Source organism: Pristiophorus japonicus, chromosome 17 (genome assembly GCF_044704955.1).
Source record: "Pristiophorus japonicus isolate sPriJap1 chromosome 17, sPriJap1.hap1, whole genome shotgun sequence".
In the NCBI taxonomy this organism is placed as follows: Eukaryota; Metazoa; Chordata; class Chondrichthyes; family Pristiophoridae; genus Pristiophorus; species Pristiophorus japonicus.
In genome coordinates this window covers 31,038,235-31,052,992 of record NC_091993.1, presented here as the reverse complement: position 1 = coordinate 31,052,992, position 14,758 = coordinate 31,038,235, and the positions used below count along the sequence as shown (strand labels likewise).

The 14,758-nt window shown below is 49.0% G+C and overlaps 1 protein-coding gene across 1 annotated transcript in view; it reads right to left on the bottom strand.

Annotated features, from left to right (window-relative positions):
• The window catches only part of LOC139227644 (A disintegrin and metalloproteinase with thrombospondin motifs 7-like), a 182,576-nt gene that overhangs the window by 19,929 nt on the left and 147,889 nt on the right, over positions 1-14,758 (bottom strand). Inside the window, exons 17-18 of the mRNA XM_070858560.1 lie at positions 9,343-9,469; positions 3,784-3,997 (exon numbers count right to left, since the gene is read on the bottom strand). Of these exons, the coding sequence (XP_070714661.1) occupies positions 3,784-3,997; positions 9,343-9,469 (341 nt within the window). The remainder of the gene's footprint in view (positions 1-3,783; positions 3,998-9,342; positions 9,470-14,758) is intronic.

Genomic DNA, 14,758 nt, shown 5'->3' with positions numbered 1-14,758 from the left:
CCCCCCTTCCCCCACCGACCCCATCCCCATCCATCCCCACCGACCCCCTCCCCCCATCGAACCTCTCCCCCCGCTGACCCCCGACCCCCATCAACCCCTCCCCCCACTGACCCCCCTTCCCCCACCGACCCCCCTTCCCCATCCATCCCCACCGACCCCCTCCCCCCATTGAACCTCTCCCCCCGCTGACCCCCGACCCCCATCAACCCCTCCCCCCACTGACCCACCTCCCCCACTGTCCCCCCTTCCCCCATTAACCCTCCCCCCCCCCCCCCCCCATCGATCCCCCTTCCCCTACTAGCAGCTGGACGGAGGCAGCCCAAATCCATCTGATATCAGGACCTTCCCACTCAACAAGCAAAGTCCCCAGGCGACAGAGAGCAACAGACAGCGTCCGGCCAACTGCACCATCCCAGCCCCCAAAGTAAAAAGAAAATGACAAAAAGGGATGAAAAATTGAATGAAGCATCTGCAATGAATACTTCACGGTACACTTTGAGCACCGTGCTGATCCACTCAGCCTCGCTGGACTAGAAACCACTCGCGGTGATATGGAGGCACGATAAAGAGTTCAGGAGAAACTTCTTTACCCAGAGAGCGATGAGAATGTGGAACTTGCTGCCACAGGGAGGGGTTGAGGCGAATAGTATCGATGCATTTAAGGGGAATTTAGATAAACAAATGAGGGAGAAGGGAATAGAAGGATATGGTGATGGGGTGAGATGAAGAGGGGTGGGAGGGGGCTGGTGTGGAGCATAAACCCCAGCACGGAGTGCTGTAGTTCGGGCATTTTAAAATGATTTAGTAACAGTGTAGCTTCAGACAAAAATACACTGTAAAGTCAAATGCATATTAAGAATTGGTTCATCATTAGCCCTGTCAAACCTTAGTCGCAGCATAAAGCAGGCAGGGTAATTACAAGTTGCTCTGTGGATTGTTGCAGAGTCTGCACCGATGCAAAAGCACAAAATCCATTATCGCTCCTGCTCAGCATCGCTCTGTCTCATAACAAGGCCCATTAATTCTGGACAGATCCAATAATAAGTCACTGATGCAAGCTATAAAGCCTGTGGCCTGCATCCTTCACTGGTCCTGCTGACAGGAGGTGATGCTGTAAATGGTGCCCCCACCAGCAGCCAGCCAATGCGCTGTTAATCGGAGCGGGGGCGCAGTTGATAAGGACAACAGTTGACGTCAGCACTGGGAATGCGCGAGTGAGATTCAAGTTACGAAGCGATTGTGTTGAACTGAGTCTCTCAGTAGGGCAGTGAAGTGGATCAGCAGTTAGAGAAAAAGAAATAATTTGCATTTGCATCGCGCCTTTCATTTCCTCAGAGCCTCCCAAAGAGCTTTACAACCAATGAAGTGCTTTTGAAGTTCGGGCACTGTTGGAATGTAGGAAATGCACAGCAAGCTCCCGCAAACAGCGATGTGATAATGACCTGATAACCTGCCTCACTCGGTGCTGGATTCGGACCCACTGGATTCATGCCTCTGATACCATGAGGTCAATAATGTCTAGAAAAGAGAAGGCTGAGGGGTGACTTGATGGAGATCTTTAAAATTATAAAGGGTTTTTATAGGGTAGACATAGAGAGAATGTTTCCACTTGTGGGGAAGAGCATAACGAGAGGCCATCAATATAAGATAGTCACCAAGAAATCCAATTGGGAATTCAGAAGAAACTTCTTTACCCAGAGAGTGGTGAGAATGTGGAACTCGCTGCCACAGGGAGTGGTTGAAGTGAATAGTATCGATGCATTTAAGGGGAGGCTAGACAAGCATATGGGGGAGAAGAGAATAGAGGGTTATGCTGATAGATTTAGATGAGGGAAGATGGGAGGAGACTCGAGTGGAGCATAAACGCCGGCATGGACTGTTGGGCCGAATGGCCTGTTTCTGGGCTGTATATCCGATGTCATCCTGTGTAATCTAGATAAAGATTATCTCTGCTGTTGGATCAGAACCCAGAGTCTGTGAAAAATCAATTAAAATCATCCAGCTTGGTCTATCCAAAACCTGGAGTCTCAAAGAATTGAAGATTAATCTCTGGGGCACTGCTGGGAGAAAAAACCCAGGCGAAAAAATATAGGGTGCGCTCAACAAAGATTTTTTTTTAATTTTTCAAAAACTTTAATTTATTAGTTATTAAAATATTGGCAATGGGGGTAAGCTGTTTCACTGATAGTGAAGATTAATCCAACGGGTTGGGCGAAGAACACAGATGCATTTAAGGGGAAGCTGGATAAACACAAGCGGGAGATAGGAATAGAAGGATATGGTGATAGGGTGAGATAGTCATCACAGGCAGTCCCTCGAAATCGAGGAAGACTTGCTTCCACTCTAAAAGTGAGTTCTCAGGTGACTGTACAGTCCAATACGGGAATTACAGTCTCTGTCACAGGTGGGACAGACAGTGGTTGAAGGAAAGGGTGGGTGGGGAGTCTGGTTTGCCGCACGCTCCTTCCGCTGCCTGCGCTTGGTTTCTGCATGCTCTCGGCGATGAGACTCGAGTCGCTCAGCGCCCTCCCGGATGCTCTTCGTCCACTTAGGGTGGTCTTTGGCCAGGGACTCCCAGGTGGTGGGGATGTTGCATTTATTAAGGGGGCTTTGAGAGTGTCCTTGTAACGTTTCCTCTGCCCACCTTTGGCTCGCTTGCCGTGTAGGAGTTCCGAGTAGAGCGCTTGCTTTGGGAGTCTTGTGTCGGGCATGCGGACAATGTGGCCCGCCCAGCGGAGCTGGTCGAGTGTGGTCAGTGCTTCGATGCTGGGGATGTTGGCCTGATCGAGAACACTGATGTTGGTGCGTCTGTCCTCCCAGGGGATTTGCAGGATCTTGCGGAGACATCGTTGGTGGTATTTCTCCAGTAATTTGAGGTGTCTGCTGCATATGGTCCATGTCTCTGAGCCATACAGGAGATGAAAAGGGGTGGGAGGAGGCTTGTGTGGAGCATTACCACCGGCACAGAGCGGTTGGGCCGAAGGGCCTGTTTCTGTACTGGAAATTCTATGTTATTCCACGTCATTGGGGGTGAATTTCCTCGGGGCCGTTCCCCCACTGGCACTGTTAACTTCGAAGGAAACCCTATCTACGCGCATAAAAGGGGATTCCTCCAAAGTTACTGCAGCGGAGCCAGTGCAGCCCTGAGGACATTCACCCCCAACGTGCCAATAATGTCAAGATCTGCCCAACTGAAACTCTTAGATTTTCAGCAACAATGGAGTTCGGCCTTGTGTCTCCGTATCCCCAACTGGCATCTGATGCGCTGACGGTGAGCTCTGAATAGCTCTGCACTGGGAGTGTCAGCCTAGATTTATGTGCTCAAGTTCCTGGAGTGGGACTTGAACCCACAACCTTCTGACTCTGAGGCGAGCTGCCAATGAGCCACAGCTGACACTGCAATAAATGCCGGCCTTGCCAGCGACGCCCACATCTCAAGAACGAATTTTAAAAATCAACAAAAATCGGACCAACAGTATGTTAAAGCTGCCTTTTTTTTGGGTTATAGTTTGACGACTTCTTTTAAATGGGCGACATGCCAGTGTGACTGCCCCTTTAAGAAAACAGTAAGAGCGTCTAAGGTTTCACAAGCACCACAATTGTGAGGCAGCTACAACACAGAGCTTAACGGGTCAGGTCAGTAACTGAAACCAGGTTTGAGTAGCTTGTGACAGACATTTCCTTGTTGACCTAATTGGTTGTCAATCATTACCTATGTCTTTTAAATAAAAAGCCGCCTGCCTTGGGGCGACTGCCCTGACATTTAACCTCTGACCCTCTCACCTCCGACCAGCTGCCCGGGCTCCAGTCTGATGGGCAGGGGATCTCACGGTTGCAAGGGCCGCTGGCTTCGGGCTTGGGCATGTGCCGGCAGTCGGAGGGGTGCAGGGCCCGCTGCTCGTCCAGCCCCACGCTCTGGATGCACAGGGCCGTCCTCTTCATTATACCCGCTTCCCCGCAGGGCGAAGAGCACACCTGCCACTCTCCGACCCACCACCTGAGGAAACAAAAGGCAGGCCTCAGAGGCAGATCCAGGCCGCAGCGCGCCCTCCCACCCCTGGTAAACAACCGAAGGTGGAATTCAAGCCGGAACAGCGTGGGTTCATGCACTTCGGGAGGGGCAACAAGGCAAGGGAATTCAACAGCAAAAAATTGCTGGAATCTGAAACAAAAGCAGAAAATGCTGGAAATACTCAGCGGGTCAGGCAGCGTCTGTGGAGAGAAAAATAGAGTAAACGTTTCGGGTCAATGAAGCTTCATCAGAACTGGCGAGTGATTTCAGCATCCGCAGTATTTTGCTTCTCTTCGAGCAATGCCCACCGTGAAGAAGTTCTTCCCTCAGACGTGATTTCTGTTTGTCTCTTTTACCTTGTTCTTCTTAAGAATGTGATCTTTTCGAACATTCGCAGTTCTGACGAAGGGTCATCGACCTGAATAGTTAACTCTGTTTCTCTCTCCACAGACGCTGCCTGACCCGCTGAGATTTCCAGCATTCTCTGTTTTTATTTAAGGAAGGATATACTTGCATTGGAGGCAGTTCAGAGAAGCTTCACGCAGTTGATTCCTGAGATGAAGGGGTTGAATTATGTAGAAAGGTTGAGCAGGTTGGGCCTGTACTCATTGGAGTGTAGAAGAATGAGAGATGATCTTATTGAAACGTATAAGATACTGAGGGGCTTGACAGGGTAGATGCAGAGAGGATGTTTTCCCTCGTGGGGGAATCTAAAACTAGGGAGCAGTTTCAGGATAAGGGGTCGCCCATTTCAAAGAGATGAGGAAGAATTTCTTCTCTCAGAGGGTCGTGAATCTGTGGAATTCTCTACCCCAGAGAGCTGTGGAGGCTGGGTCATTGAATATATTTAAGGTGGAGATAGATTTTTGAACGATAAGGGAGTCAAGGGTTATGGGTAGCGGGCAGGGAAGTGGAGTTGAGGCCAAGATCAGGCCAGCCATGATCTTACTGAATGGCAGAGCAGGCTCGAGGGGCTGAATGGCCGACTCCTGCTCCTATTTCTTATGTTCTTATACACAATAAATGGGAGGATACCGAGAGGTGTGGAGGAACAGAGGGACCTTGGAGTATATGTCCACAGGTCCTTAAAGGTAGCAGGACAGGCCGATAAGATAGTTAAAAGGCATATTGAATGCATTCCTTTATTCAACGAGACATAGAATATGAGGGAATACGAGGCACGTGGGAGGTTATGCTCGAACTGTATAAAACACTGGTTGGGCCGCAGCTAGAGTACTGTGTGAAGTTCTGGTCACCACATTACAGGAAGGTTGTGATTGCACTAGAGAAGGTACAGAGCAGATTTACGAGGATGTTGTCAGGGCTGGAAAATTTTAGCTATGCGAAAAGATTGGATAGGGTGGGGTTGTTTTCTTTGGAACAGAGGAGAACATAGAACATAACAACATAAGAATTAGGAACAGGAGTAGGCCATCTAGCCCCTCGAGCCTGCTCCACCATTCAACAAGATCATGGCTGATCTAGCCATGGACTCAGCTCCACTTACCCGCCCGCTCCCCATAACCCTTAATTCCCTTATTGGTTAAAAATCTATCTATCTGTGATTTGAATACATTCAATGAGCTAGCCTCAACTGCTTCCTTGGGCAGAGAATTCCACAGATTCACAACCCTCTGGGAGAAGAAATTCCTTCTCAACTTGGTTTTAAATTTGCTCCCCCGTATTTTGAGGCTGTGCCCCCTAGTTCTAGTCTCCCCGATCAGTGGAAACAACCTCTCTGCCTCTATCTTGTCTATCCCTTTCATTATTTTAAATGTTTCTATAAGATCACCCCTCATTCTTCTGAACTCCAACGAGTAAAGACCCAGTCTACTCAATCTATCATCATAAGGTAACCCCCTCATCTCCGGAATCAGCCTGGTGAATCGTCTCTGTACCCCCTCCAAAGCTGGTATATCCTTCCTTAAGTAAGGTGACCAAAACTGCACGCAGTACTCCAGGTGTGGCCTCACCAATACCCTGTACAGTTGCAGCAGGACCTCCCTGCTTTTGTACTCCATCCCTCTCGCAATGAAGGCCAACATTCCATTCGCCTTCCTGATTACCTGCTGCACCTGCAAACTAACTTTTTGGGATTCATGCACAAGGACCCCCAGGTCCCTCTGCACCGCAGCATGTTGTAATTTCTCCCCATTCAAATAATATTCCCTTTTACTGTTTTTTTTCCCAAGGTGGATGACCTCACATTTTCCGACATTGTATTCCATCTGCCAAACCTTAGCCCATTCGCTTAACCTATCTAAATCTCTTTGCAGCCTCTCTATGTCCTCTACACAACCCGCTTTCCCACTAACCTTTGTGTCATCTGCAAATTTTGTTACACTACACTCTGTCCCCTCTTCCTGGTCATCTATGTATATTGTAAACAGTTGTGGTCCCAGCACCAATCCCTGTGGCACACCACTAACCACCGATTTCCAACCCGAAAAGGACCCATTTATCCCGAGGTTGCGGGGAGATTTAACTGAGATGTATAAAATTATGAGGGGCCTAGAATGGATAGGATGGACCTATTTCCCTTAGCAGAGGGGTCAACAACCAGGGGGCATAGATTTAAAGTAATTGGTAGAAGAATTAGAGGGGAGATGAGGAAAAGTAAATTTCACCCAGAAGGTGGTGGGGGTCTGGAACTCACTGCCTGAAAGGGTGGTAGAGGCAGAAATCCTCACCACATTTAAAAAGTACTTGGATAGGCACTTGAAGTGCCGTAACCTACAGGGCTATGGACCAAGAGCTGAAAAGTGGGATTAGGCTGGATAGCTCTTTGTCGGCTGGCACGGACACGATGGGCCAAATGGCCTCCTTCTGTGCTGTAAATTTCTATGGTTCTATGAATTTTCCTCACTTCGCTCCCCCGGTGGAGAGCTTTATCCTCAGGGAGCACTTGGCCAAAGCTGAGGTGCGTGCTGTCCACACTTTGCATCGGGGACGTGACATAAAGTATTTGCACGGACGCAGTTCCAGCGGTATTGTTGGTTGATCTCGCCGGACTTCCCACAGATTAGTGAGATCGGCGAGGTGCTGAAATTTTAGGTACTGTGAGGTCTGTGATGTGATACTAGGATAGTTGTCAGCTTGTGAGATTTTTATTGTACTCTCTCTGTAATGTATGTACCAGTGAGGATGCTCACAGGTTTGTAGAGCTGTTACATTGTGAGTGGCTTAGCCAGTCACGTGATGTTCACAACACTCAATAAAACCCCAGCCTGTTGGGTTCGGGGGATCCACGATGAGGTATGCAGTTGTGAGCCTGATGGATGAACTGGTAATGTGTAGTGTGATTGTTAAACCTTTGTTAATAAACCAACTAGTTCTTAATAGCAATGTGTTGCTATGAATTCTTAACAAAGAACCCTTACATAAGAACATAAGAATTAGGAACAGCAGTAGGCCATCCAGCCCCTCGAGCCTGCTCCGCCATTCAACAAGATCATGGCTGATCTGGCCATGGACTCAGCTCCACTTACCCGCCTGCTCCCCATAACCCTTAATTCCCTTATTGGTTAAAAATCTATCTATCTGTGATTTGAATACATTCAATGAGCTAGCCTCAACTGCTTCCTTGGGCAGAGAATTCCACAGATTCACAACCCTCTGGGAGAAGAAATTCTCTCTCAACTCGGTTTTAAAGTGGCTCCCCCGTATTTTGAGGCTGTGCCCCCTAGTTCTAGTCTCCCCGACCAGTGGAAACAACCTCTCTGCCTCTATCTTGTCTATCCCTTTCATGATTTTAAATGTTTCTATAAGATCATCCCTCATCCTTCTGAACTCCAACCCTTCAAGCAAATACATTACACGCGCTGAGTCTGTTTATCACTATCGCCTCCTCTGTCTGCAGTGGTTTGATCGCGCGACTAGTGAGCAAAGTGCAGGCATAGGATGTTGGAATTTAATCGGCTGGGAAAAGGATCATTGAGAGAGAGAGAGAGAGTAGAGACGGCACGGAGAGATAGAGAGAGGAGCGCAAGACAAAGAGGCCGAGGAGGAAAATGAGAGGGAGGGCGGGGAGGGAACGCGAGACGAGAGAATGGCAGCGGTGTGATTATTTAATCAGAATCAACCTCTAAAACTGCCAGTACAATTTAACAGGGAAATGTGACTTGAAGGCGGTATTAGGATGTTGTCAGCGTATGAGAGTTTTACTGTACACTCCCCGAGTGTGCTTGTCGCTGTCGGCTCCTCCGTCTGTTTGGGACCTGACATTTATTCCCAGAATGCTTTTGCACAGCTTCCTGTTCGTTGGCAGCAGTCACTCCGTTTCACCAATGGCGCCAACTTCGCCCAGTGCGACAACTCTCGCCCAATGCCAAGAGACTGAGCGCAGAATCTAGGCTGACACTTGGGTGCAGAATGGAGGGGTGGGTCGGGGGGGTTGATTTTGAGCGCCCTCGTCCGCCGTTAATGGGCTCCCGATGGGGTCACTCGCCTTCGCGTCCCGCTAACCCTGGCAACGCCATCGCCGCCGTCTTGAACGGGACCTCCCACCGGGTGTCTGCGGCACCCGCATGTTTCAGGCAACGGGCCCCGGTTAAGGTGGAAATTGGGAGCGCTGGGCTGTAAATAGGATGCCGGCCGCCATTTCAGGTAGGACATGGTCGGAGCCCGCGCAGTGCGTAATCTGACCAGCTCCTCGGGTGATGGAAGAGAAGGGACTACCGAAAGGGTCGTGTTCAATTATTTCTGGGCGTTGGAGGGACTGATTGGATCATTCTTTCAAAGAGCCGGCACAAGCACGATGGGCCGAATGGCCTCCTGTTATGCTGTAAGATTCTGAGAATGGTTCTAAGGTAGCCAATAGAGTGTGCAGACAACAACTTGCATTTATATAGCGCCTTTAACGTTATAAAACATCCCAAAGCGCTTCACAAGAGCGTAATGAGACAAAATTTGACACCGAGCCACAAAAGGAGATATGGGGACAGATGACCAAAAGCTTGGTCAAAGAGGGAGGTTTTAAGGAGATTCTTAAAGGAAGAGAGAGGGGTAGAGAGGCGGAGAGGCTTGGGGTCCAGGCAGCTGAAAGCACGATCACCAATGGTGGAGCGTTTAAAATCGAGGATGCGTAAGAGGCCAGAATTGGAGGAGTGCAGATATCTCGGGGGGTTGTGGTGCTGGAGGGGTTGACAGAGACGCAGAGGGGCGAGGCCATGGAGGGATTTGAAAAGGGTGAGAATTTTAAAATCGTGACGTTGCCAGACTGGGAGCCAATGTGGGTCAGCGCGAGCATTGCAGACTAAAGTTGAGTTTGAAATAAATCATCTGACCGGTCTTTTGAGGAAGATGATTGCCCTCTGTGATTGGATACTGACCGGGCTGGACATGGCTCTGGGTGACAGCTCCTCTGCCTGTCGTCGGGTCGAGTGATGAGGTCGCAGTACTGCTCTTCGACAATCCCCGCAATCTTCTCCAGACAGTGCACGATCTGCCTCTGAACTCCTGGGAGCAACGCAACAAACAGGAGGTCATTCCAGAGATGGCCATCTTTGCAGAAATGCATCTCAGCACGTTAGACACCGAGCATTTGGAAACCATTGTACATGCGAGCAAATCTCTAGGGACCAATAGCTGCAATTAACCAGCTGACACATTGTTCTCCACATAGCTGAACATCGGTCAACAGCAGGAATGCGGATAACCCCCTTCTCCCCACAACGGTGAGAGAGATCGCCAGATAATTCACAGTGCTCCTATACTTAGTCTGGCACAGCTAGATTTCAGCTTTTGATTGGTCTATTTTCATTACCCAATCCAGTTCTGAGCATGTGAAATAAAGACTTGCATTTATATAACGCCTTTCATGACCAATGGACATCTCAAAGCGCTTTATAGCCAATGAAGTACATTTGGAGTGCAGTCACTGTTGTAATGGTGGAAACGCGGCAGCCAATTTGTGCACAGCAAGCTCCCTCAAACAGCAATGTGATAATGACCTAGCTAATCTGTTTTTGTGATGTTGATTGAGGGATAAATATTGGTCCCAGGACACCAGGGATAACTTCCCTGCTCTTCTTCAAAATACTGCCATGGGATCTTTCACATCCACCTGAGAGAGCAGACGGGGCCCCAGTTTAATGTCTCATCCGAAAGACGGTACCTCCAACAGTGCAGCGTTCCCTCAGTACTGCCCCTCCGACAGTGCAGCACTCCCTCAGTACTGCCCCTCTGATGGTGCAGCGCTCCCTCAGTACTGCCCCTCCGACAGAGCGATGCTCCCTCAGTACTGCCCCTCCGACAGTGCAGCACTCCCTCAGTACTACCCCTCCGACAGTGCAGCACTCCCTCAGTACTGCCCCTCCGACAGTGCAGCACTCCCTCAATACTGCCCCTCCGACAGTGCAGCGCTCCCTTAGTACTGCCCCTCCAACAGTGCAGCACTCCCTCAGTACTGCCCCTCCGACAGTGCAGCACTCCCTCAGTACTGCCCCTCCGACAGTGCAGCACTCCCTCAGTACTGCACTGGGAGTGTCAGCCTAGATGCTTGGTGCTCAAGTCCCTGGAGTGGGACTTGAACCCACAACCTTCTGACTCAGAGGCAAGAGTGCTGCCCACTGAGCCACGCTGACAATGGTGCAGGTAGGTCCCATCATTTCTCAGTTTAAAAATAAGATAAACACTTGAACAAAATGTCCACAACCCAATCCCTGCTCGTCCCTCAGACCCTGAGGTTCTGATCTGAAGCTAAATATCAGACCAGTATGGATAAGTACTGAGCGCGTGCAGATAAGTAGGGAAGTTATGCTAAACCTGTATCAAACCTTGGCTAGGCCACACTTGGAGTACTCCGTACAGTTCTGGTCACCAGATTATAAAAAGGATATAGAGGCACTGGAGAGGGTGCAGAGAAGATTTACAAGGATGATACCAGAAATGCGAGGGTATACATATCAGGAAAGGATGAACAGGGTGGATCTCTTTCCTCTTGAAAAAAGGCTGAGGGGTGACCTAATAGAGGTCTTTAAAATGATGAAAGGTTTTGATCGAGTGGATACAGAGAGAGTGTTTCCGCTTGTGGGGAAGAGCATAACTTGAGGCCATCAATATAAGATAGTCACCAAGAAATCCAATTGGGAATTCAGAAGAAACTTCTTTACCCAGAGAGTGGTGAGAATGTGGAACTCGCTGCCACAGGGAGTGGTTGAAGTGAATAGTATCGATGCATTTAAGGGGAGGCTTGACAAGCATATGGGGGAGAAGGGAATAGAGGGCTATGCTGATAGATTTAGATGAGGAAAGACGGGAGGAGGCTCGAGTGGAGCATAAATGCCGGCATGGACTGGTTGGGCCGAATGGCCTGTTTTCGCGCTGAATATCCGATGTCATCCTGTGTAAGCTAGATAAAGATTATCTCTGCTGTTGGATCAGAACCAGAGTCTGTGAAAAATCAATTATAATCATCCAGTCTCCAGGATTTGAAGATTAATTTCCGGGGCACTGCTGGGAGAAAAACCCAGGCGAAAAATTATAGGGTGCACTAAACAAAGATTTTTTTTTTAATTCTTCGATAACATTAATGAGTTATTATTAGTTATTAAAATATCGGAGATGGGGGGGAAAGCTGTTTCACTGACAGTCAAGTATCTGGTCATTGTCACATTGCTGTGTGTGGGAGCTTGCTGTGCGCAAATTGGCTGCTGCGTTCCCCAGATTACAACAGTGACTACACTTCAAAGGTACTTCATTGGCTGTAAAGCACTTTGAGACGTCCTGAGGTTGTGAAAGGCGCTATATAAATGTAAGTTTTTCTTTCCTGTCTGTCATACTTCAGATGCCATGTACCGTCGAATGCAAATTTCTGAGTCACATTGGAACATTAAAAAGAAACCCTTTTGGAAAGTACAGTCCGTTGCATTTTGGCCACGCTCTCAATACTTTTTTGTTTGCCCTGCACTGAAGCACCAGTTCCAAAGCCAAGCTTTCACTTGCTGTAATCTGAAACGTGACCTTATACACGAGACGACTCTGGGAGGTAACGTGTCCTGGGTGAGCATTAAGCCCCTTTACCGTCCAGCTGTGCACTGGGACCAGCAACTCCCAGCCTCCCTGACGGATGGATTAATGATAAGTGTGACAGGCCAGCGGTCTCAGGTTACCTGCTGCACGTAACATTGAACAGGAGCTGGTGCAAACACAGCATCATCCTTGTAACTCGGAGAACGTGTCTGTTCCGCCATCATAGCTAGGGTTGCCCAGCCTCGCACTTGCCTGAGAGTCTCCCGGAATGGGGCATGAAACTCCCGGGCACAGCTGCAGATAGCCCGTGTGTGACTTGGAGGGGAACGTGGAGGTGATGGTGCTTGGTGCTCCCTGCACTTAGCACGGGCAGTCGCCGATAGTCGGGCAAATGTTTGTCATCACCATAGGCAGCAATTACAAAGCAGCTGCTTGGTGTCAGCCGTGGTTCAGTGGGCAGCACCCTCGCCTCTGAGTCAGAAGGTTGTGGGTTCACATAAATCTAGGCTGACACTCCAGTGCAGCGCTGAGGGAGTGCCGCACTGTGGGAGGGACAGTGCTGAGGGAGTGTCGTACTGTCGGAGGGGCAGTATTGAGGGAGCGCTGCACTGTCGGAGGGGCAGTACTGAGGGAGTGCCGCTCTGCCGGAGGGGCAGTACTGAGGGAGCGCTGCATTGTCGGAGGGGCAATACTGAGAGAGAGCCGCACTGTCGGAGGGGCAGTACAAAGGGAGTGCCGCACTGTCGGAGGTGCAGTACTGAAGGAATGCTGCACTGTCAGAGGTGTCGTCTTTCGTATGAGACGTTAAACCGAGGGCCCATCTGCCCTCTCAGGTGGACGTAAGAGATCCCGTTGCACTATTTCAAAGAAGAGCGGGGATGTTCTCCCCGGTGTTCTGAGGCCAATATTTATCCGTCAATCAACATAATTACATAATATGTTCATTATCACATTGCTGTGTGTGGGAGCTTGCTGTGCACAAATCGGCTGCCGCGTTTCCTACATTACAACAGTGACTACACTCCAAAAAGTACTTCATTGGCTGTGAACAGCTTCGGGATGTCCGGAGGTCATGACAGGCGCTATATAAATGCAAAACTGCCCAAAGTGGAGGAAGAGCATCCAGGAGGGCTTTGAGCACCAAGAGTCCCATCGCCGAGAACATGCAGAAATCAAGCGCAGGTAGCGGAAGGAGCGTGCGGCAAACCAGACTCCCCACCCACCCTTTCTTCCAACCACAGTCTGTCTCACCTGTGACAGAGACTGTAATTCCCGTATTGGACTGTTCAGTCACCTGAGAACTCACTTTTAGAGTGGAATCAAGTCTTCCTCGATTTCGAGGGACTGCCTATGGTGATGAGAAATACAAGTCTTTCTTTCTTTTAAAATGTATTGAGCGCACCGATTATTTTGAGCTGCTTTTGCACTTACTGAATTAAGGACTCATTTCTGCCAAAGTCAGGTGTTCGGGAGCTTCAATCAGCTGTTCCCACCGTTAACGGCGGGAGTTATTTCATTGCTACGACCTGTTCTGCTTTTACCACCCACTGCGTATCCCGGGCATATCGCGTTCGCAGGAACATACCCGCTAAAGGCGGTGGGATGTATCTGGGGCTGAGGAGAAATGAGACAGGAAAGCTCAAATAATCCACGACTATTCCTGTATCAATAAACGAGAGACAACAAAGGGTGCCATAAAGAGATAATAGAAAAAAAAGCCAGTTCAGTGAAATGGAACACTTTAGTGAGCAAATCCAGGTGGCCAGCCTCAATTCCTGCCCTCCAGGTCCCAACACACTTTAGTCCATTGTGCAAATATTAGCATTCCTGTAAAGAAACAATCAGGAATCACCTGGACCACCAATGACCTGACTGGCTTTTCACCAACCTCGTGTGTGAGATTTATTGTCTGCCAGTATGTAATTCTACAAGACCCTGACTCTCAGAGGACTTGAAACTTGAGGTGTTTCCGACAGATTGCAACTTAATTATGGTGTCCAATTTTGGGCACCAGGACACAAGGGGAGATTTTCATGCCCTGGAGGTGCTTTCGAAGACAGCCATGATTCTGATGCCTAACGTCAGAAGACTGAATTACAGAGAACATAAGAACATAAGAATATAAGAATTAGGAGCAGGAGTCAACCATTCAGCCCCTCGAGCCTGCTCCGCCATTCAATGAGATCATGGCTGATTTATATCTCAATCCACTTTCCTGCACTTTCCCCATATCCCTCGATTCCCTTAATACCCAAAAATCTATCGATCTCTGTCTTGAATATACTCAATGACTGAGCCTCCACAGCCCTCTGGGGTAGAGAATTCCAAAGATTCACCACCCTCTGAGTGAAGACATTTCGCCTCATCTCAGTCCTAAATGGCCGACCCCTTATTCTGTAACCCATGGTTCTAGACTCCCCATCCTCCCTGCATCTACCCTGTCAAACCCTGTAAGAATTGTGTATGTTACAATGAGATCACCTCTCATTCTTCTAAATTCTAGGGAATATCGGCCCAGTCTGCTCAATCTCTCCTCATAGGACAATCCCCCCATCCCAGGAATCAGTCTGGTGAACCTTCGCTGCACTCCCTCTATGGGAAGTATATCCTTCCTTAGGTAAGGAGACCAAAACTGTACACAATACTCCAGGTGCGGTCACACCAGGGCCCTGTATCATTGCAATAAGAAACACTGGAGAAATGGGTGCTTTATTCAATTAGAACATAAGAATTTGGAGCAGGAGTAGGCCATTTTACCCGTTGGGCCTAGTGGAG